General features: G+C 41.6%; 1 protein-coding gene across 2 annotated transcripts in view; it reads left to right on the forward strand.

Annotated features, from left to right (window-relative positions):
- LOC130267301 (LON peptidase N-terminal domain and RING finger protein 1-like) overlaps positions 1-23024 on the forward strand; it is a 92019-nt gene that overhangs the window by 21767 nt on the left and 47228 nt on the right. For both annotated transcript variants that reach the window (XM_056516834.1, XM_056516835.1), the window contains exons 2-4: positions 11616-11734; positions 14476-14598; positions 15940-16098. In XM_056516834.1, the coding sequence (XP_056372809.1) occupies positions 11616-11734; positions 14476-14598; positions 15940-16098 (401 nt within the window). The remainder of the gene's footprint in view (positions 1-11615; positions 11735-14475; positions 14599-15939; positions 16099-23024) is intronic.

Raw genomic sequence — 23024 nt, forward strand, 5'->3', positions numbered from 1 at the left:
TCCCCAGGATGTTCTTTTATTTTTGAATTTCCTTTCTGTCTGACCACAGTGCTCTCTGCTGACACCTCTGTCTATTTTAGGAACTGTCCAGAGCAGGATAGGTTTGCTATGAGAATTTGCTTCTACTCTGGACAGTTCCTGAGACAGACAGAGGTGTCAGCAGAGAGCACTGTGGTCAGACAGAAAGGAAATTCAAAAAGGAAAATACCTTCCTCTAGAGCATACAGCAGCTGATAAGTACTGAAAATAATTAAGATTTTTTAATAGAAGTAAATTACAAATCTTCTTAACTTTCTGGCACAGTTGATTAAAAATATTTTTTTTCAGCGGAGTACCCCTTTAAGAAATCTGGATGACAACCAAGTTGTTGGAGCTGTAATGGTGATATGTTTATTCCACAGGTTTCTTAGAGACATAAATAAATGGGGTATAACTTTTTGCTATGGGAGTCCATTGTTTATAATTTTTAATTTTTTTGTTATTGCTTTTTGTTGGAAATATTAAACAATAAAAGCTCGCACAATCTTTATGAAATCCTTCCTCTCAAGGCTTTAGTTAAACTCTGGGCATAGTGGCTTAACATCCCATGGCGGTGATTACCGTATATGTCATAGTAATGTGGGGGCATAACACTATGGATGCAATATCACTTAAGCCCACAGCAGTTGGGTGACATGGCCGTGTCATGTCATATCATTATGGCCATCAACTGAGGTCTAGTGTATACAGAGGCCTGCCATGAACCGGAGTCGAGAACTGAGAAGAATTTTGATATTAAATGTATTGCAATATAGATTATATTTATATTGCCTTAATGATTTAACTGGATTTTAAATGGTCACTCTCAAAAACTTAAAAAATATTTCTAATATACTTTGTTTTAAAAAAAAATGCACATTTTCCCCCATCTCATACACAGACTTAGGACTGAGGTCCAAACACAGAAAGTGCAGCATGGAGTGCTGAGGGGTGTGTGTCCAACCAACAGCATATGGCAGTTAAGTGTGAGAGGAGCTATGATTGGATGAGGCTGGGCACACCACCCTCAGCACTCCAGGCTGCAATTTCTATGTTTGAACCTCGGTCCTAAGTCTGTGTATAAGATGGGGGAAATGTGCTCTTGAGCTTTTTTAAGCACAAATAAAACAGCACATAGAAAACGTAATTTTTTTTTTTAAAACAAAGTATATTAGAAATATTTTTTATTTACCATAAGGAGTGCTATAGCAAAAATTTATTTTACCCTTTAAATGAGAGTAGGACTTGGAATAGCAGTAGGGGATAACTGAGGTTAGTACTTTTATTTATTTTTTCTTCTTTCTTTGGGCTGCCGAACATTACTGAATTTGGTGCTAAGCAATGTTCGGCAGCCTTATGGTAAATAAATGGAGTGCTGGCTGAACGTACATGGTATGCTTCATTCATTCCGGGGTGAATTTTGCCCCCATTTTCAGGATCCTGTGAATAAGGGATATGAGAATACCCCTTTTAATTTAAATCTTTTCAGTAGGATAAAAGGTATACAGTTTTGTTTTTGATCATGGTTTTGTTTCCCATATGTTAGGACATGCTAAAGAAGTAAATAATATAAAATGTTATCCAGGATTAGAGCTGATTTCTTCTGAAAACGGCACCACACCTGCCTTCAACCTGAGGGTTGTAATATCACAAACAATCTGGGGACAGGTGTGGTGCAGTTTTTGCAAGAAATTAAGTATTATTTTATTTCCCAGGATAACCCCTTTAAAGACATCTTATCCTCTATCCTTTGTATAGTGGATATGATGTCTGACCTCCTCGATCACCCCTCCCAGGTAACACCCTTCAGGTCTTTGACAAATTTTCGTTAAAGTTGGACATGAAAATAAAAAAAAAAATTTTTTCCCCTGAAATGCTGGCGTTACCCCAAATTTTTCAATTTCGCAAGGGTTAATAGGAAAAAAGCCCCCCCAAAATTTGTAACCCCATTTCTTCTGAGTATATAAATACCCCATATGTGGAAGTAAAGTGCTCTGCGGGCAAACTACAATGCTCAGAAGAGAAGGAGCGCCATTGGGCTTTTTGAGAGAGAATTAGGCTGGAATTGAAGGCTATGTGTGTTTACAAAGCCCTCATGGTGCCAGAACAGTGGACCCCCTCCACATGTGACCCCATTTTGGAAACTACACTCCTCATGGAATCTAACAACGAGTACAGTGAGCATTTTTTGAACAGTCGGCCGTAAAAATGAAAAATGTAATTTTTCATTAGCACAGCCCACTGTTCCAAAGATATGTCAAATGCCAGTGGGGTATAAATTCTCACTGCACCCATTATTAAGTTCTGTGAGGGGTGTAGTTTCCAAAATAGTATGCCATGTGTTTTTTTTTTTTTTACTGTTCTGGCATCATGGGGGCTTCCTAAATGCGACATGCCCCCAAAAACCATTTCAGCAAAATTCGCTCTCCAAAAGCCCAATGTTGCTTTTTCCCTTCTGAGCCCTCTAGTGCACCCACAGAGCACTTTACATACACATATGAGGTATTTCCTTACTCGAGAGAAATGGGGTTACAAATTTTGTGGGGCATTTTCTCCTATTACTCCTTGTGAAAATGAAAAGGTTTAGGTAACACCAGCATTTCAGTGTTAAAAATCTAATTTTTCATTTTCACGTCCCAATTTAACGAAAGTTCGTCAATCACCTGTGGGGTGTTAAGGCTCACTGTACCCCTTGTTACCTTCCTTGAGGGGTGTAGTTTCCAAAATATTATGCCATGTGGGTATTTTGTGCTGTTCTGGCACCATAGGGGCTTCCTAAATGCCACATGCCCCCCAAAAACCATTTCATCAAAATTTGCTTTCCTCAAGCCAAATGTGACTCCTTCTCTTCTGAGCATTGTAGTTCGCCCGCAGAGCATTTTACGTCCTAACATGGGGTATTTCCATACTCAGAAGAGATGGGGTTACACATTTTGGGGGGCATTTTCTCCCATTACCCTTTGTAAAAATGGTAAATTTGGGGGGAAAAAACCACTTTAGTGAAATTTTTTTTTTTTCATTTACATATCTGACGTTAACGAAAAGTCGTCAAACACCTGTGGGGTGTTAAGGCTCACTGGACCCCTTGTCAAGTGCCTTGAGGGGTGTAGTTTCTAAAATAGTACGCCATGTGTGTTTTTTTTTTTTTTTTGCTGTTCTGGCACATAGGGGCTTCCTAAATGGGACATGCCCCTCAAAAACCTTACTCCTTACTCGAGAGAAATTGGGTTACAAATTTTGGGGGGCTTTTTCTCCTATTACCCCTTGTAAAAATTCATGAATTTTCTCCTTCACTTTGCTGCTATTCCTGTGAAACACCTAAAGGGTTAACAAACTTTCTGAATGTCATTTTGAATACTTTGAGGGGTGCAGTTTTTATAATGGGGTAATTTATGGGGTATTTCTAATATGAAGACCCTTCAAATCCACTTCAAAACTGAACTGGTCCCTGAAAAATTCCGATTTAGAAAATGTTGTGAAAAATTGGAAAATTGTTGCTGAACTTTGAAGCCCTCTGATGTCTTCCAAAAGTAAAAACATGTCAACCTTATGATGCAAACATTAAGTAGACATATTGTATTTGTGAATCAATATATCATTTATTTGGAATGTCTGTTTTCCTTACAAGCAGAGAGCTTCAAAGTTCGAAAAATGCAACATTTTCTATTTTTTTCATCAAATTTGGGAATTTTTCACCAAGAAATGATGCAAGTATCGACAAAAATTTACCACTAACATGAAGTAGAATATGTCACGAAAAAACAATCTCGGAATCAGGATGAAAGGTAAAAGCATCCCAGAGTTATTATTGCTTAAAGTGACAGTGGTCAGAATTGGAAAAAATGCTCCTGTCCCTAGGGTTATAATGGGCTCCGTCCCCAAGGAGTTAAAGGGGTACTCCTGTGGAAAACGTTTTTTTTTTTTTTAAATCAACTGGTGCCAGAAAATTAAACAGATTTGTAAATTACTTCTATTAAAAAATCTTAATCCTTCCAGTACTTTTTACGGGCTGTATACTACATAGGAAATGCTTTTCGTTTTGGATTTCTCTTCTGTCACGACCACAGTGCTCTCTGCTGACCTCTGCTGCCCATTTTAGGAACTGTCCATAGCAGGATAAAATCCCCATAGCAAACATATGCTGCTCTGGACAGTTCCTAAAATGGACAGCAGAGGTCAGCAGAGAGCACCATGGTCGTGACAGAAGAGAAATCCAAAAAGTAAAGCATTTCCTATGTAGCCCCTAAAAAGTACTGGAAGGATTAAGATTGATTTAAAAAAATAAAAAGTTTTTCACGGGAGTACTCCTTTAACCCCTTAAGGACGCAGGACGTAAATGTACGTCCTGGTGAGGTGGTACTTAACGCACCAGGACGTACATTTACGTCCTGTGCATAACCGCGGGCATCGGAGCGATGCCCGTGTCATGCGCGGCTGATCCCGGCTGCTGATCCGCCATTAACCCCTCAGGTGCCGGGATCAATACAGATCCCGGCATCTGCGGCAGTGCGCGATTTGAATGAATGATCGGATCGCCCGCAGCGCTGCTGCGGGGATCCGATCATTCATAACGCCGCACGGAGGTCCCCTCTCCTTCCTCCGTCCGGCTCCCGGCGTCTCCTGCTCTGGTCTGTGATCGAGCAGACCAGAGCAGGAGATGACCGATAACATTGATCTGTTCTATGTCCTATACATAGAACAGATCAGTATTAGCAATCATGGTATTGCTATGAATAGTCCCCTATGGGGACTATTCAAATGTAAAGAAAAAAAAAAAAATATGTAAAAGTAAAAAAAAGTGAAAAATCCCCTCCCCCAATAAAAAAGTAAAACGTCCGTTTTTTCCTATTTTACCCCCAAAAAGCGTAAAAAATTAATTTTATAGACATATTTGGTATCGCCGCGTGCGTAAATGTCCGAACTATTAAAATAAAATGTTAATGATCCCGTACGGTGAGCGGCGTGAATGAAAAAAAAAATAAAAAGTCCAAAATTCCTACTTTTTAAATACATTTTATTAAAAAAAAAATTATAAAAAATGTATTAAAAGTTTTTTATATGCAAATGTGGTATCAAAAAAAAGTACAGATCATGGCGCAAAAAATGAGCCCCCATACCGCCGCTTATACGGAAAAATAAAAAAGTTAGAGGTCATCAAAATAAAGGGATTATAAACGTACTAATTTGGTTAAAAAGTTTGTGATTTTTTTTTTAAGCGCAACAATAATATAAAAGTATGTAATAATGGGTATCATTTTAATCGTATTGACCCTCAGAATAAAGAACCCACGTCATTTTTACCATAAATTGTACGGTGTGAAAACGAAACCTTCCAAAATTAGCAAAATTGCGTTTTTCGTTTTAATTTTCCCACAAAAATAGTGTTTTTTGGTTGCGCCATACATTTTATGATATAATGAGTGATGTCATTACAAAGGACAACTGGTCGCGCAAAAAACAAGCCCTCATACTAGTCTGTGGATGAAAATATAAAAGAGTTATGATTTTTAGAAGGCGAGGAGGAAAAAATTAAAACGTCAAAATTAAATTGTCTGAGTCCTTAAGGCCAAAATGGGCTGAGTCCTTAAGGGGTTAAGCATCCATGGGATAGGCATAAGGCTATCCTTCATATAAAATAGGGCCAGGGACTATTGATAGGATTCAGGATAGGATAATCAGGAATCTGGCATCGCCTCCAAGTCACCAGAAGCCCGCGGTCCTGATAACCTCCCGTTAACCCTTCACTGGTCCCATAATCCCATTTTTTTATTTTCATTTTTTTGATCGGCCAACTATTTTTATTTTTACGAATAATGGTTAGCTGCAGCCCTAGACCCAGTAAACGGAGCTCCTCCCGAACTGAGCCGTACGCCTATGTGAACCTGGCCTCACATCACTAATCTGTCTCTTTTGCTGATACATTACACTTCTAGCTGTCTCTACTTGCAGAAACTTTCGCCTCCTGATCCTGGATAGATAAGACTTGGCGCTGTTGCCTTGTAATGTGTAAATTGAGAGTACAAGGAAGTAATTGAGTATTGCGTTCCCTTCACTGACAGAGATCAGATGATGGCCTTTTACATAACAGGTTGTTTACTTGCAGCAGACTTAGGTGGAGTATTAGAGGTTGGTGTATATGGTTGTACATCGCCCAGGTGAACATTTACACAACTCCAGCCTTGGCTATTGCATTTGTTTCCTAAGAAAACCAGTTTAAAGTCTTGCAAACTTTCTCATAATACTTTCAGTTTCATAAATATTTTTCATGTACTTTCGTTGCTTCATTTTTTTTTATTACATTTATTATGTCTTTAGGATGGGTGTGACTTAGATAGGAATAGATATGTCTTCATGGGAGTTGGGGTGGCTTAAATTTGATGAAGTGTGGCACAATTTTGTTCTATCAAAAATATAAAATAGGAAAGGGGAGGGCGCACACAGAGTGATCAGATCTCAAATTCCTCCTGAGTACATACATCTTAATGGAGTAGCAGCAATCCTCACTTGGGTCTAGTATAAATAACAGAAGAACAAGGCTAGGTTTCCACTTGTTTTTTTTTTTTTTTCTTATAAAAACGCCCATTCTGCCGCATGACGTTTTTTGTGTGAAAAAACGCTGCGGCCAGATGTTAGCTGCAAGTCAATAGACTGCAAAATGCCAAATCCACTTGCCGTTTTTCAGTTTGTCGTTTTTTTAAATCTTTTTGGGCGTTTTTGGGCTCCTTGACAGTTTCTAAAAAACAACCTCTTGGCGTTTTTCTCCCATAGAAGTCTATGGGAGTGAAAAAACGCCAAGAAAAACGCCATGTGGGTTTTAACTTTGGTGTTATTTCAGCCGGTTTTTATTCTTTTTTGAACTTTCGTAGGGTACCATTAAAAAAATTATAATAAAAAAGATACAGTAGTGATGGAAAAAATTTAATTTAACTAAATTTATCTTTTTTATAACAAAATTTTAGTTAACTTTTAAACAGGGATCAATTTATTTGGGCGGGTAGGGCACAAAAAATGTAGCCGACAATAATAAAAATGTAGTGTGTGTTTCTGTTTTTCACTTTTAAATTTTTTTTTTTTAGGTAGTACTACTACTCCCAGCATGTTCCATGATGGGAGTAGTAGTTACCTGTACTAATTGAAAGATCACCGGGGTTTGTTGCGATCATCCTGTATAATGCATAGATGCGGCCTCTCTTCTATGGTCCCCTGCACTGCCGTATATATACACCTATTTAAATATCCTGCAGAGCTGTGATTGGTCAGATGATTCCAGCCAATCACAGCTCTCTGTGGGAAATATGAATCGATGTGTATATATACGGCAGTGCAGGGGACCATAGAAGAGCGTCCGCCGCATCTATACATTATACTGGAGGATCACAGCGGGTGTCAGAAGTTACACTCGCTGAGAGCTGTCTATTAATGCAGGTACTACAGCTCCCAGCATGAAGCAGAGTGTGCTCCATGTTGGGAGCAGTAGTACCTGCAGTAAGGGACAGATCACAGCAGATGTCACTCCTCCTGACACCCGCTGCAATCCTCCTGAAGTGACTGTGGGGACTCAGCTGTTCTCAAGGCTACAGAGCCGGGAGAACAGCTGATGCTGAGCAGTATGTATACATCGTATATCGACTGCCCAGCAGGAACTTACAGTGAGCCTGCAATGTGTATACTGTATACACATTGCTGGCTCAATTAACCCCTTGCAGAGCTGTGCGCTAAGCCAGCCCGGCAAGGAAAGCATTAACTTACTTTTGAACAGTGTAAGTTAACCCTTTGGGCAGTATACAAGATATACAGCTATATATAGATAGCTGTATATAGTGTATACAGAAGATGAAGTCCCCTTACCTCCCTCCAGTCCCCGCGGGTCTGTGTAGCTCCGCCCCTAGTGATGACATCATTAGGGGCGGAGCTACATACAGGATCCAGGCTGTTAAGGGTATAAGGCTCTGTTAACATTGTCCGTTTTGTATAATGTGAACAGACCCTTCTGCCAGTATCTTACCAGACAGGGAGACTCCAGCTATTGCTAAACTACAACTCCCAGCATGTCCAGACAGCCAAAGGCTGTTTGGGCATGCTGGGAGTTGTAGTTTTGCACCAATTGGAGGCTCCCTGTTTGGGAAGACATTGCATTGTGGGCACTCTCTCCTGCGGACAGAGCGCAAAAAATGTCCTAACCCATTTTTTTTTTCTTCTCGTTTCAGATCCGTGTATGCAGAGGATTACAGCGGATTCGATGGATTACGATGGATAAACTGGATTTTTATTTTATTTTAATAAAATGGTTAACGAGGGCTGTGGGGGAGTGTGTTTTTTTTTTTTTTAAATAAAATAATTTTTCCAATGTGTGTTTTTTTTTTTTTTTTTTTATTGAATTTTCAGGCTTAGTAATGGAGGCTGTCTAATAGACAGAATCCATTACTAAGCCAGGGCTTAGCGTTAGCCCCAAAATCAGCTAGCACTAACCCCCAATTATTACCCGGTACCCACCGCCACAGAGGTGCCGGGAAGAGACGGTACCAACAGACCCGGAGCGTCAAAAATGGCGCTCCTGTGCCTAGGTGGTAACAGGCTGGCGTTATTTAGGCTGGGGAGAGCCAGTAACAATGGTCCTTGCCCACCCTGGTAACATCAGGCTGTTGCTGCTTGGTTGGTATCTGGCTGATACTGAATATACATGGAACCATATGCGTTTATTTTTTTTCATAAATAAATTAAAATAAAATAAAAAATAAAACGCATAGGATTCCCCCTATTTTCAGTATCAGCCAGATACAAACAAAGCAGCAACAGCCTGACCTTACCAGGGTGGGCGAGGACCATTGTTACTGGCCCTCCCTAGCCTAAATAACGCCAGCCTGTTACCGCCTAGGCCCAGGAGTGACATTTTTGATACTCGGGGTCTTTTGGTACCTGCTCTTCCTGGCACACCTGTGGTGGTGGGTACCGGGGTAGTAATTTGCGGTTACGCTAGATGATTTTGGGGCTAACGCTAAGCCCCAGCTTAGTAATGGATTCCATCTATTAGACAGCCTCCATTACAGCCTGAAAATTCAGTAAAAAAAAAACACAACACATTGGAAAAATTATTTTATTTGAAAAAAAAAAAAAAAAAAAAAACACTCCCCCCCACAGCCCTTGTTAACCATTTTATTAAAATAAAAAAAATCCAGTTTATCCGTTGTAATCCATCGAATCCTCCGTAATGTTCTGCATACACAGATCTGAAACGAAAAGACAAAAAAACCCACAAAATATTGGTTAGTACATTTTTGTCGCTGTCCGCTGGGGAGAGCGCCCATATTGCAATGTCTTCCCAAACAGGGAGCCTCCTATTGTTGCAAAACCACAACTCCCAGCATGCCCAGACAACCTTTGGCTGTCTGGGCATGCTGGGAGTTGTAGTTTAGCAACAGCTGGAGTCTCCCTATCTGGGAAGACACTGCCAGAAGGGTCCGTTCACATTATACAAAACAGACAATGTGAACAGAGCCTTACTAGCCTGACTCCCGTCTGTAGCTCCACCCCTAATGATGTCATCACTAGGGGCGGGGCTACATGGACCCGACGGGGACAGGGAGCGAGGAAGGTAAGTGGACCTCCTGTTCTGTATACTGCCCAAAGGGGCTATAGGAGCAGGGAGTCCTGTCAGTCTGGTGACGGGATTCCTGGCTGCTGTATAGTATACACGAGTACACTATTCCCCCCTGTATACTATACGGCCGGGGGAGGGGAGTATTGATGCTGTACATCACTCCTCATCTCCTTACACTCTCTGTGGAACGGGTGCTCAGCATCCGACCCACAGAGTGGTACCTGAAGACAGTGCGAAAACTGCCACAGGGGACAAATTTAGCTGTTTCCACACACCAGGAAAAAACGCCAGAAAAACTGCCAAAATGCAGGAAAAACCTGTGGCAGTTTTTTCAGCGTTTTTGCTGGTGTTTTTTTAGGTGTACAAAAAAAGCCAAGTGGAAACCTAGCCCAATAGAACCAAATATGAACTCACCGCATAATAGGTGTCGAAACATTCTGGAGTCTGGGTTTACGGGGTCATCCTCCTGGAGGCAGGAAGAAGTACGCACTGACATGCAAAACTGCCGGTGTTGCCTCTGAGCGCTCTATATATGCGTCTGCACGGATGACCCTGTATGCCCGAACTTCTTGACACCTATTATGTGGTGAATGCATATGTGCTTCTATTGTTCTGTTATTTACAATGTTGTTGTACATTATTGATGAATGTTTAGTCAACCAATAGAAAGGTAGACTAAAGATATGAAAACATATGGAGCATCCTCAAGCTGTATTCATATTGCCATGATATGTTTCGTCACATTGGAAACCATGATGTAAATGCAATACCCATTGATCGATTGATGGATAACAACTGTGCCCAACAGACCTGTTGACTTACAGAAGCATCTGTCGGGGTCACCTTACCAAGGTGGGATGGTTCACACTAAACCCCTCCACTGAACTGTTTTCTTAATCCTGTTACCACTGGATTTCTGACCATTACTATGCGCTCCCGCCAGGTGTGTGTTCCACTCCCTACTGTTCCAGCAGCATGTGTGTCCAGTCTGGCCCACTCCCACATACATTTGGTCACAGCTTTTAGAGGTAACACCCCCGCCCCCAAATGTGACAACGGGACTACCAACAGAGGCTCTCACAGTATTGTCAACAGAGCCTTAGACCACCTAGTTCACATTCTGCTGTCTAAGTATTACTCAGGGTTAGTAATTCTGTACTTCATGCTTTGGTATGTCATTGTTATCATGATCGTTTTACTGTCAATGTTAACATTCTTGTTTACATCCAATGGCTATGAAACCTGTAAAAGTCATAGTACTGCTCACAGATTAAGGTGCCTTTACACCTTTTACAAATTTGGCCGAGCCCATAGACCAGTGTTTCCCAGCCAGGGTGCCTCCAGCTGTTGCAAAACTACAACTCCCAGCATGCCCTGACAGCCAATGGCTGTCGTTTTGCAACAACTGGAGGCACCCTGTTTGAGAAACACTGCCAAAGACTTTGAGACATGTTGGATATCAACTGCCCAGCCATATTGTTGTTGGAGAGATAAGCCACCGCCATAACTGTCTGGCTGCTGCATATCCCTCTCCATAGAGAACACACAAAGATAACAAGCGGGAAGAGATAACTGTCCCCTGACAGCTACTGAACGTGTATGGCCACCTTCAGCAGCTTGTAACCTGCCCATGTGAACGTACCCTAGAGCAGCGTTTTGCAACCAGTTTGCCTCCAGCTGTTGCAAAACTACAACTCTCATTATGCCCAGACATTGTAGTTTTGCAACAGCTGGAGGAACACTAGTTAGGAAACACTGCTTTGAAGGGAACCTGTCATCAGATTTACCATATAAAACATGCTGAGAGATGTACTTTTGCAACAGCTGGAGGTAACCCGGTTGGAAAACACTGTCTTAGATATATTGATATATATATCATATTGGTGAAATACATCTTAGCCACATATATGATAATAGAAACTGGTTATGCTCAAGAACCATTCATTATACTAAGCATTCTTACGTTCTACAACTATAATATGAAAAATATATTTTTCAGCTCCTGAAAATGCCCCCCTGAGAGTACTGCGCTCCCAGGTGTATATGTGTTTAAAGCAATTTCCAGAATCATTGCGGGAAGCGGAGGTGATCTGTGATCTGCAGCCACAAAACCCGGAGGTAGGTATACATCAGCTTTACAAATATGAGATGACCTACAGGGGTATAGCTAGGAAAGGTGGGTGAGGCTGGTGCTGCATGTGCCCTGGGTGCAGAGGGGCTGCTGCCTAGACATTTTGCCTTAGCATGTGTATTTATATACAGCACAGACTCTGCTGCGTAGTAACATATGGTTTATAAAGGTTTAGTATAAGGGCTGATTATAGCTTTTCTGCTGCCTGAGAAGGAAACTGAAATGGCACCCCCTGCCACCCTCTGGAAAATAAGTTTGTGTGCAGAAAATCTGCATCACTACCAGCAGAGAGGACTATATATTAATATAATAATCATACAGTTCACCAAGTAATACCAGTGTACAAGGAACATATACTACAATACATATTACCAGCGTACTGTTACAAAAAAAACTTCTACACCAAAACTAACATTATATAAAGGCCAAATAGTACCACCACACTACATAGTAACGTAGTTCATAAGGTTGAAAAAAGACCAGAATCCATCAAGTTCAACCTATAACCCCTAATCAGTCCCTACTGAGTTGAGTTGGTCCATATTGCCACTACATAGCTTGTAAAATGATTATCAAACTGTTAGTGCATAAGACCCAGTATACCAAGGCCAATTACCAATAATAACACACAAAAGAAACAAATAATACTGCCACATCCTGACCACATATTGCCACCGTCTAATGACTCCTGACATCTTCTCTTTAGTAATCCTCTTAGCTTTTTCTTCTTCCTCCAGCCCATAGTTCCCCAGCAGGGTAGATAGTTGCCCCCCCCCCCCCCCTATTAAATAATTGTCACCCCACTAGATAGATAATTGCCTCCCCTTATAAGTAGTTGTCCCCCATTATGTATGTATGTGTTATGTTTGTTTGGTTATAGTGGTTATAATTTATCAGATCCCGGATTGTCCTTTTAGGGGACATTTGTGATTAGTATGTTATGTTTGTTTGCCATCCCCAGTAAACAATTGTCCCCCCCCCACTAGGTAGATCGTTGCCAATGCCATATTGAAAAAAATAAATACATAAATAAAATAAAAATACTCACCTCCTATCTGCTCCCATGCTGACAGGACCTTTTCTTCCAACGTCCTTCTGCCGTATTGCGTGCCACAAGGAGCAACAACCAAAGGCAGCGCACAGACAATGTCATCATTGTGCAGGGCCTGCGCCTCACGCACTGTAGCCACCAAGAAGAAAAGTAAAACTGACAATCTGTCCGTTATCCTTTTCACCCCACTGCCGACCACAGTGACTGACATGGGACAGCAGTACGAGTGCAGCCCTGACCCAGTTGCATCACAGCAGTCAGTCTTTCGTGCTGCCATTTTCTGAACATTTTAACATTTTTATTTTTTGTCTATCTGAGTAATGTGGGGACTTGTTTTTTTAAGGGATAAGCTGTAATTTTTATTGGTAGCATTTTTTGGTATATGCTACTTTTTTTTTTTAAATCATTTTTATTCCACACCTTTTGGGGGCAGGGTAACCAAAATCATCACTTTTGGCATTTTTCTCTTCCTACCTGACTGGACCTGTCGTGTTGCCATTTTCTGAACATCTTTTTCTGAACATCTTAACTTTATTTTTCGTCCTTTTGAGTTATTTGGGGGGGCTTGTTTTTTAGGTTGACAAGCTGTAGTTTTTTTATGATAGAATTTTTTGGTACATACTACTTTTTTGATCATTTTTACTCCGCACCTTTTGGAGGCAGGGTAACCAAAATAATCTGTTTTGGCATTTTTCTTTTCCTACCTGAGGGGACCTTTTTAAGCTCTTGGATGCTGCATTTAGACATTACATTACAGGTGCTGGTCCTGGACGTCTTCAGTTGGAACCCATGTGACTCAATCATGGTGTGTCAAGTAGGGATGCATTGAAATTTTGGTGCCTGAAAAATGTTGTTTTTGTCATAGAAAGTAAAGGGCCAATAAATAAGCTGTCCCTTGCCTGTCCACAGCTGATGTCACCTAAGTGCAGGTCCATATATTTCTATCAGTACTTTTTGTTATTAAAAAAGTGGTCTAAGGCCCACACAGCCTGCAGTATAGTGAACGACTGTCAGCCAGCCAGTCCATGCTGAACAGGATAGTCCTTGGTCCCGGCACGGCCTCCTGAGCACTACAGCCAATTGTCTTCCGGGAGAATCCAGGTGACCACGGGGAAAGCAAGACAAGGCTAAGGGACTTTGAGCCAACAAGAAATCTCACCAGAAGGAAAGACGACCCATCTGCAGACAGTAGTTTTGGGGTGTTGCCCCTCGTCAGTACAAAACAGGGTGTTCTTGCTTAGTGTGTGAGAAGCCTTGTAGGTAAAAGGCGTAACATTTCTCTTCCTAAAACAGCGCAGTTTGGTGCTAATGGCCTATGAATCTCCACACATTAATGGTGTTCTCCTCAAGGAGAAATGTTACCTCCTTTTATATATTCAAATCTCTAACAATAATTTTAGAGATTCATATTTAAAATCAATTTCACACAAAGCACCAGTTTAGACCCATTTACCTTCGTGGTAAAACCCTTTTAGGGTCTATTCACACGTACAGTATTCTGCGCAGATTTGATACACAGATTTGATGCGCAGGATTTTCGGCTGCAGATTTCAATGTAAACTGACTGACTGAACATGGTTTCAAAATCTGCACATCAAATCTGCGCAGAATACTGTACGTGTGGATAGACCCTTAAAAGTTTTGTTTGTAATTTTGTGTTTTCTTGTTGCACATCAGGGATTTTACAGAAAGGGAATGGCTCTCCTTCACATGGAAAAGAAGGAAGAGGCTCTTAAGGAATTTCAGCGATGCCTAGCCTTAAATCCCCACTATACTACAGCCCGTCAGGAGATTGAACAGGTAACACGTGCTCTGGTATTGTATAAATATACTGTGTATCACATATGATGACACCATGTAAATACTTGAGAACATAGAGAGCTACATGTAGCAGTTTACAGTAAACAAAGATTGAAGATTTACAGACATGGAAAGATAAAAGGAAAGTAGGTTGGAAAGAACGTGAAGGAACGTTGTATGCTTGTATGTAGGTGGGTGACAATAAGCGCTATACCTTTAAAATGAATGACCCAGATTACAGCTCTGGCGTACTAGCTGCTGTCCTGTATTATTTACAACAGGGGCACTATCTTTAGAGAGATTTGGAAAGCAAAAAGCAGCGTTCATATATTAAGAGAACTTCTCTGAAACGTGGTTGTACAAGATTATAAAAAAAAGTGTGCTTTCATGCAAATGCAGCTCCACACTTGTCTGTAGGTTGTGCGTGGTATTGCAGCCCAGCCTCATTCACTACTACATTGAGCTGCAACACCAGACACAACCTTTGGACAGGTGCAGCATTTTTTTTTTTAATAAAGCAGCTGTGTTTTCCCAATCATGTACAACCCCGATTACGACTAAAAAGAGAAATTGGGGGAGATTTGTCAAAACCTGTGCAGAGGTAACATAGAGCAATTGCCCATAGAAGCCAATCAGATTGCTTTAATTTTTAGAAAGGCTTTGAAAAATGAAGAAGTGATCTGATTGGTTGCTATGGGCAACTGGTAATTTTTTCCTCTGCACAGGTTTTGGTAAATTTCTTGTGACCTCTAGAACAATTGTTCAAATACACAAGATATTCCTACAGGGGTATTTCAAGTAAGGGGTAAATGTCAGATCACAGGGGATCTATCTGATTGCTGGGACCCCTGGGATATCAAGAATGAGGATGCAAAGTCTTTTATTTTTATTTTTTTTGGAACAGAGCGGCAAGTTATCTCTATTCATTGTCTTTGAAACTACCGGCTATCTGAGGTAGCTCAATAGACAATTGTCAAAAACAAGGTCCTTGTTCTCGAGATCGCAGAGGATCCCAGCAGTTAGTCAGGCCCCCTGAGATGTGACATTTATCCTTTATACTGTGGATAGAGGATAAGTGGTTTAACCTGGAATAACACTTGAATGCATGTTACTGAAACCACAGCTGCATGTGGCGGCCAATGGGTTCTCTACATTGCTGATAATCCCAGCAATCTTGCGCGGCCATTGGCCACCACCTGTTTCTGCTCTGCGTTTGGCCGCTCATGTGCACTTGCCCTTATCTATTCACTTTAAAATCTTAAAGGTGTTTTAGTAATTGACAGTAATATAAAGTTTGTTCTGGACCTGTACAAGGCCTAACAATACCATTATTCCCCTTAGATACTGAAGGACTTGGGTTTCTCTGTGCCTTCATCTCTGGAGGATCCAATGGATGAGGTGTCTCGCATATCAAAACAGACCATGGCAGACACAGCCACCCTTATAGCACCTCTTGAAGCTGCAACCATTGGTTCTCAGGACTGTGGTACCAGCAATAAGGTAACATTACAATTGGAAACCACTCAAAAATTTGTTTACACACCTTGTAGGATACACTTTGACTATGCTACAGGGTCTGTAAAGTTAGTGTAGTTCATAATATAGTGTCTGTACCTGTGTGTGACGGTTTTCTCACATTTCTTATGTGATTTTAACCCCAATATTTATTTTTAACATCATACAAAATGACTGTGTAATCAGTCCCCAGAGCGTGTTCGCTCCGGGTCTGATTACCGGCGACCACAGGGCGGGCGACGTGTGACGTCACGCCCCCGCCCCTGTGTGAAGTCACGCTCCGCCCCTCAATGCAAGCCTACGGGAGGGGGCCCGTAGGCTTGCATTGAGGGGCGGACTGATTACAAAAGGGGTGCCGTGTGCAAGATCACGGGGGTCCCCAGCAGCGGGACTCCCGCGATCAGGCATCTTATCCCCTATCCTTTGGATAGGGGATAAGATGTCTAAGCACCGGAGTACCGCTTTAAGGACCAAGGGTGTACCTGTACAATCTGATTCCTTACTTAGCTTTGATGCGATCACAGGATCTGCTCTTGCTGCAGAGCAGGGAGTGTCGGCTACTATCCTTTACAGTAGTGTGCGATGATGCATACACTGCATCTCCGCTCATGCTACATTTTCAGGATGAAAAACAAAATTGGAATGGGCGCATTTGTAAATATCCAAACTATTAAAATATAATGTTTATGATCCCACACGGTAAACTGCGTTAAGGTGAAAAAATACAGATTTTTAATCACATCATATCAGAAAACATTTATAAAAAGCAATCAAGGTCCCATCAAAACAAAAAATGGTTCCGACAAAAACTACAGACCACGACGAAAAATTAACCCTCATATATGGAAAAATATAAAAGTTATAGGGGTCAGAAAAGGAAAAGTCTATGCATACCAATTTTTGTTAAAAAAAATATATATAAATATATAAAAAGTTAGCATTTTTTTTTAAAGTAGTACAGTAATAGAAAAACTATATTTTATTAAAAATTTCTGTTCACAAAAAATTATTTTTGGTACAATTCGTGGTACACTTTATGGTAAAATGAATGATGTCATTACAAAGTACATTTGGTTATGGAATCAAACGGAGAGGAGGAAAAACTAAAACGCAAAAATAAAAATTGGCCCTGTCCTTATGTACCATGTCCTAAGGGGTTAAATAATCACAGTATATCATAATATACAAGATAAGGACAAAATTCATAAAAAAAACATATACCCTAAAACTCTGAAGTAAACCACATATGCCCCATTGTCTCCCCCATCCCCCGTTTTATAATTACCTGTTCCCGGGGTCCGCGCTACTTCTTGCTCCTGCGACATTGCTGTGCACAGTACAATGATGAGTGACGTCCTCGATGCAACGTCACCGTCAGTGCGCACAGTGACAGCTCAGGCCGCCGGCCGGAGCCAGAAGTAGCGAAGAACCCGGACCCCGGGAACAGGTAATTATAAAACCGGGAATGGGGGAGGCAATGGGGCAGCGGCATTGGTGGTTTGACTAGGGAGGACCCCAGGACAGGCAGGGGAAGAGTAGCGGATGGTGTCGGCGGTCTCCGGCCCCGCAAAAGGCGCTGCAGTTAATTGATTTCAAGCGCCCGCTTTAAATCTTTGATCTGCATCTGGTCACGGGCAGGATGATCATAAGGTCGGTTACAGACATCCTGCCCGTGACCAGATGGGGACCCCCGCAGACACCTAGACATACATTTTGTCGACACACAACTTTGTCAAGATTTTAGCTTGCACTGGGTTTAACTCCCTGGCTGTCACTTAACCTGATTCATTCACCATAGACTCTAATGCAGTGAATGAGATGGACAGGTCTGGTCTAGGAGTGAGGAGCGCTGCCACGCACTTTACAAGGTTATAACTCTTGATTGCAGTGGGTCTCAGAACTGACAAACAGGGGATAGACCAGTGTTTCCCAACCAGGGTGCCTCCAGCTGTTGCAAAACTACAACTCCCAGCATGCCCGGACAGCCTGCGGCTGGCTCCCTGGATCCGATGGAAGCCGGTAAGTTGCCTAGCAACATCTGGAGGGTACAGTTTGAGACCACTATACAGTGGTTTCTAAACTGTAACCCTCCAGATGTTGCAAAACTACAACTCCCAGCATGCCCAGACAGCTGTTTGGGCATGCAAGGATTTGTAGTTTTGCAACAGCTGGAGGGCCACAGTTTGGATATCACTGGCAGTGATCCCTAACTGTGGCCCTCCAGATGTTGCAAAACTGCATCTCCTAGCATGCCCAAACAGCAGTTTGCTGTCTGGGCATGCTGGGATTTGTAGTTTTGCAACAGCTGGAGGTCCACAGTTTGGAGATTTCTAAATTGTAGCCCTACAGATGTTGCAAAACTGCAAATCCCAGCATGCCCAAACAGCAAACAACTGTCTCTGCATGCTGGGAGTTGTTGTTGCGTACCTCCAGCTGTTGCATAACTACATCTCCCAGCATGCCCTTCGGCGATCAGTACATGCTGGGAGTTGTAGTTTTGAAACAGCAGGAGGCACACTGGTTGGAAAATACGGAGCTAGGTAACAGTACCTAACTGAAGGTTTTCCAACCAGTGTGCCTCCAGCTGTTGCAAAAGTCGGTCTGTCAGTGCATGCTGGGAGTTGCAGTTTTGAAACAGCTGGAGGTTTGCCCCCCACCCCCCCCCCACCCCCCATGTGAACGTACAGGGTACATTCACACGGGCAGGTTTACAGTAAGTTTCCTGCTTCAAGTAGGAGCTGTTGCAAATTTTTTGACGCAGCACATACTCCTAGCGGTAAGCTTACTGTAAATATCCGCCAGTGCGAATGTACCCTAAAAACACTACACTAACACATAATAAAGGGTAAAACACTACATATACACCCCTTACACTGTCCCCCCAATAAAAATGAAAAATGTATTGTACGGCAGTGTTTCCAAAACGGAGCCGCCAGCTGTTGCAAAACAACAACTCCCAACATTTCCGGACAGCCACTGACTGTTCAGGCATGCTGGGAGTTTAGCAACAGCTGGAGGCACCCTGTTTGGGAATTACTGGCGTAGAATACCCCTATGTCCACCCCTATGCAATCCCTAATTTAGTCCTCAAATGGGCATGGCGCTCTCTCACTTCAGAGCCCTGTCGTATTTCAAGGAAACAGTTTAGTGCCACATATGGGGTATTCCCGTACTCGGGAGAAATTGCACTACAAATTTTGGGGGCTTTTTCTCCCTTTATGCCTTATGAAAAAGAAAAGTTGGGGTCTACACCAGCCTATTAGAGTAAAAAAAGAAAAAAAAAATTACACTAACATGCTGGTGTTATCCTTTTCTTTTTATTACCCCATATGTGTGTGTAAAATGTTCTGCGGACGCACAATAAGGCTCAGGAGTGAGAGCGCACCATGTACATGTGACCCCATTTTGGAAACAACACCCCTCACGGAACGTAACAAGGGGTATAGTGAGCCTTAACACCCCACAGGTGTTTTACGAATTTTCATTTAAGTTGGATGGGAAAATGAAGAAGAAAAAAAAAATTTTCACTAAAATGCTGGTGTTACCCTACATTTTTCATTTTCACAAGGGAAAATAGGAAAAAAGCCCCCCAAAATTTGTAGCCCCATTTCTTCTGAGTAAGAACATACCCCATATGTGGATGTAAAGTGCTCTGCGGGTGCATTACAATGCTCAGAAGAGAAGGAGCGCCATTGGGATTTTGAAGAGAAAATTTGTCCGGAATTGAAGGCCACATGTGTTTACGAAGCCCCCATGGTACCAGAACAGTGGACCCACCCAACATGTGACCCCATTTTGGAAACTACACCCCTCATGTAATGTAATAAGGGGTACAGTGAGCATTTACGCCCCACAGGGGTCTGACAGATTTTTGGAACAGTGGTCTGTGAAAATGAAAAATAAAATTTTTCATTTGCTCAGCCCACTGTTCCAAAGATCTGTCAAATGCCAGTGGGGTGTAAATGCTCACTGCACCCCTTATTAAATTCTGTGAGGGGTGTAGTTTCCAAAATGGGGTCACATGTGGGGGGGTCCACTGTTCTGGCACCACGGGGGGCTTTGTAAACGCACATGGCCCCTGACTTCCATTCCAAACAAATTCACTCTTCAAAAGCTCAATGGCGCTCCTCCTCTTCTGAGCATTGTAGTTCGACCGCAGAGCGCTTGACGTCCACACATGGGGTGTGTCCATATTCGGAAGAAATGGGGTTACAAATTTTGGGGGTAATTTTCTCCTATTACCCCTTGTAAAAATGTAAAATTTGGGGAAAAACCAGCGTTTTAGTGAATTTTTATTTATTTATTTTTTTCATTTACACATCCAATTTTAACAAAAAGTCGTGAAATACCTGTGAGGTGTTAAGGCTCACTGTACCCCTTGTTACGTTCCTTGAGGGGTGTAGTTTCCAAAATAGTATGCCATGTGGGTATTTTTGCTGTTCTGGCACCATAGGGGCTTCCTAAATGCGTTATGCCCCCCCAAAACCATTTCAGCAAAATTTGCTTTCCAAAAGCCAAATTTGACTCCTTCTCTTCTGAGCATTGTAGTTTGCCCGCAGAGCATTTTACGTCCTAACATGGGGTATTTCCATACTCAGAAGAGATGGGGTTACAAATTTTGGTGGAATTTTCTCCCATTACCCTTTATAAAAATTGTAAATTTGGGGAAAAAACTGCACTTTTTAGTGAAAACATTTTTTTTTTCATTTACACATCCGACTTTAACGAAAAGTCGTCAAACACCTGTGGGGTTTAAAGGCTCACTGGACCCCTTGTTACGTGCCTTGAGGGGTGTAGTTTCCAAAATGGTATGCCATGTGAGGGGTTTTCTGCTGTTCTGGGACCATAGGGGCTTCCTAAATGTGACATGCCCCCAAAAACCATTTCAGAAAAACTCACTCTCCAAAATCCCACTGTCGCTCCTTCCCTTCTGAGCCCTCTACTGCGCCCACCGAACACTTGACATACACATATGAGATATTTCCTTACTCGAGAGAAATTGGGTTACAAATTTTGAGAGGATTTTTGTCCTTTTACCCCTTGTAAAAATTCAAAAACTGGGTCTACAAGAACATGCAAGTGTAAAAAATGAAGATTTTGAATTTTCTCCTTCACTTTGCTGCTATGCCTGTGAAACACCTAAAGGGTTAACACACTTGCTGAATATTATTTTGAATACTTTGAGGGGTGCAATTTTTATAATGGGGTCATTTGTGGGGTATTTCTAATAAGAAAGCCCTTCAAATCCACTTCAAACCTGAACTGGTCCATGAAAAATTCTGATTTTGAATTTTTTTTGAAAAATTGGAAAATTGCTGCTGAACTTTGAAGCCCTCTGATGTCTTCCAAAAGTAAAAACATGTCAACTTTATGATGCAAACATAAAGTAGACATATTGTATTTGTGAATGAAAATATAATTTATTTAGAATGTCTATTACAAGCAGAGAGCTTCAAAGATAGTGAAAAATTCCCAAATTTTATGAAAAAATTTAAAATTTTGAATTTTTCTAACAAACTATGCAAGTATCGACAAAATTTTACCAATAACATAAAGTAGAATATGTCACGAAAAAACTGTCTCGGAATCAGAATGATAGGTAAAAGCATCCCAGAGTTATTAATGCTTAAAGTGAAAGTGGTCAGATGTGCAAAAAACGCTCTGGTCCTACAGTGAAAAATGGCCTGGTCCTTAAGGGGTTAAAGGGGTACTCCGGTGGAAACCTTTTTTTTTTTTTTTTTTTTTTTTTTAATCAACTGGTGCAAGAAAGTAAAACAGATTTGTAAATTACTTCTACAAAAAAATCTTAATCCTTCCAGTACTTATTAGCTGCTGAATACTACAGAGGAAATTATTTTCTTGTTGGAACACGGTGCTCTCTACTGACATCACGAGCACAGTGCTCTCTGCTGACAGTGCTCTCTGCTGACAGAACTGTCCAGAGCAGCATATGTTTGCTATGGGGATTTTCTTCTACTCTGTACAGTTCCTAAAATGGACAGAGATGTCAGCAGAGAGCTCTGTGTTTCAAAAAGAAAATAATTTCCTCTGTAGTATTCAGCATCTATTAAGTACTGGAAGGATTAAGATTTTTTTAATTGAAGTAATTTACAAATCTACATAGTATCTAGAGACATGAATGAATGTCTGGCACAGCACTGGCAAACAAGGGTTGTATATTGAAGTGGTAGGATCCGTACGTAAGGAGTGCAGTGAGACCATCAAAGGTGCTAGTACGGGGTGCAGGTAAGAAAGGCACAAATCGCTGTGGCATCAGAACAGTAGAAGAAAACCGCACTCACCCGTAAGTTGTGCACCAAGACTTTATTCCGTGAGGACCATGAACATGAACATAAGATAGCAGGAAACCGGCAGGAACGCCAAGGGCACACACACGTGTAGTTACAGCTGTTTCACGGGACTCGGCTCGCTTCGTCAGACTACACCCTCTGATGACGCCTCGCAGGTTAAGTACTCACCTCCGTTGTCATCATCAGATGGGCGTTTACACACAGGTAAGAAACATCTAAAACCAATAATAACATTAAAAACAGCACTCTATGACAATGAACATGTTGGTATAATAACTTTAAGGACACGCCAGCACTAGTTTCAAAGAAAAACACTAAAGTCAAGTTTATCGTTAAGCCCAAGATGTCCCTGGGCGTCCGTACGTAAAATTAACTCCGCCTCTTCCCGTAATAACATTTTCTTTCTGTCTATGCCTTCTCGAGGTAATATTCTTTTTATCCCAAAAAACCTGAGGGCTGCAGGGTCGTTATTGTGGGAAGTTTTCAAATGGTCTAACACTCTAGGACACCCTTTTCCGGAACGAACGGAATAAAGAGGTTCTCTAAATCTGATATGCAGCGCTCTGGTGGTGCTACCTATGTAATAACGCCCACAGTCGC

This window comes from Hyla sarda, chromosome 4 (genome assembly GCF_029499605.1).
Source record: "Hyla sarda isolate aHylSar1 chromosome 4, aHylSar1.hap1, whole genome shotgun sequence".
In the NCBI taxonomy this organism is placed as follows: domain Eukaryota; kingdom Metazoa; phylum Chordata; class Amphibia; order Anura; family Hylidae; genus Hyla; species Hyla sarda.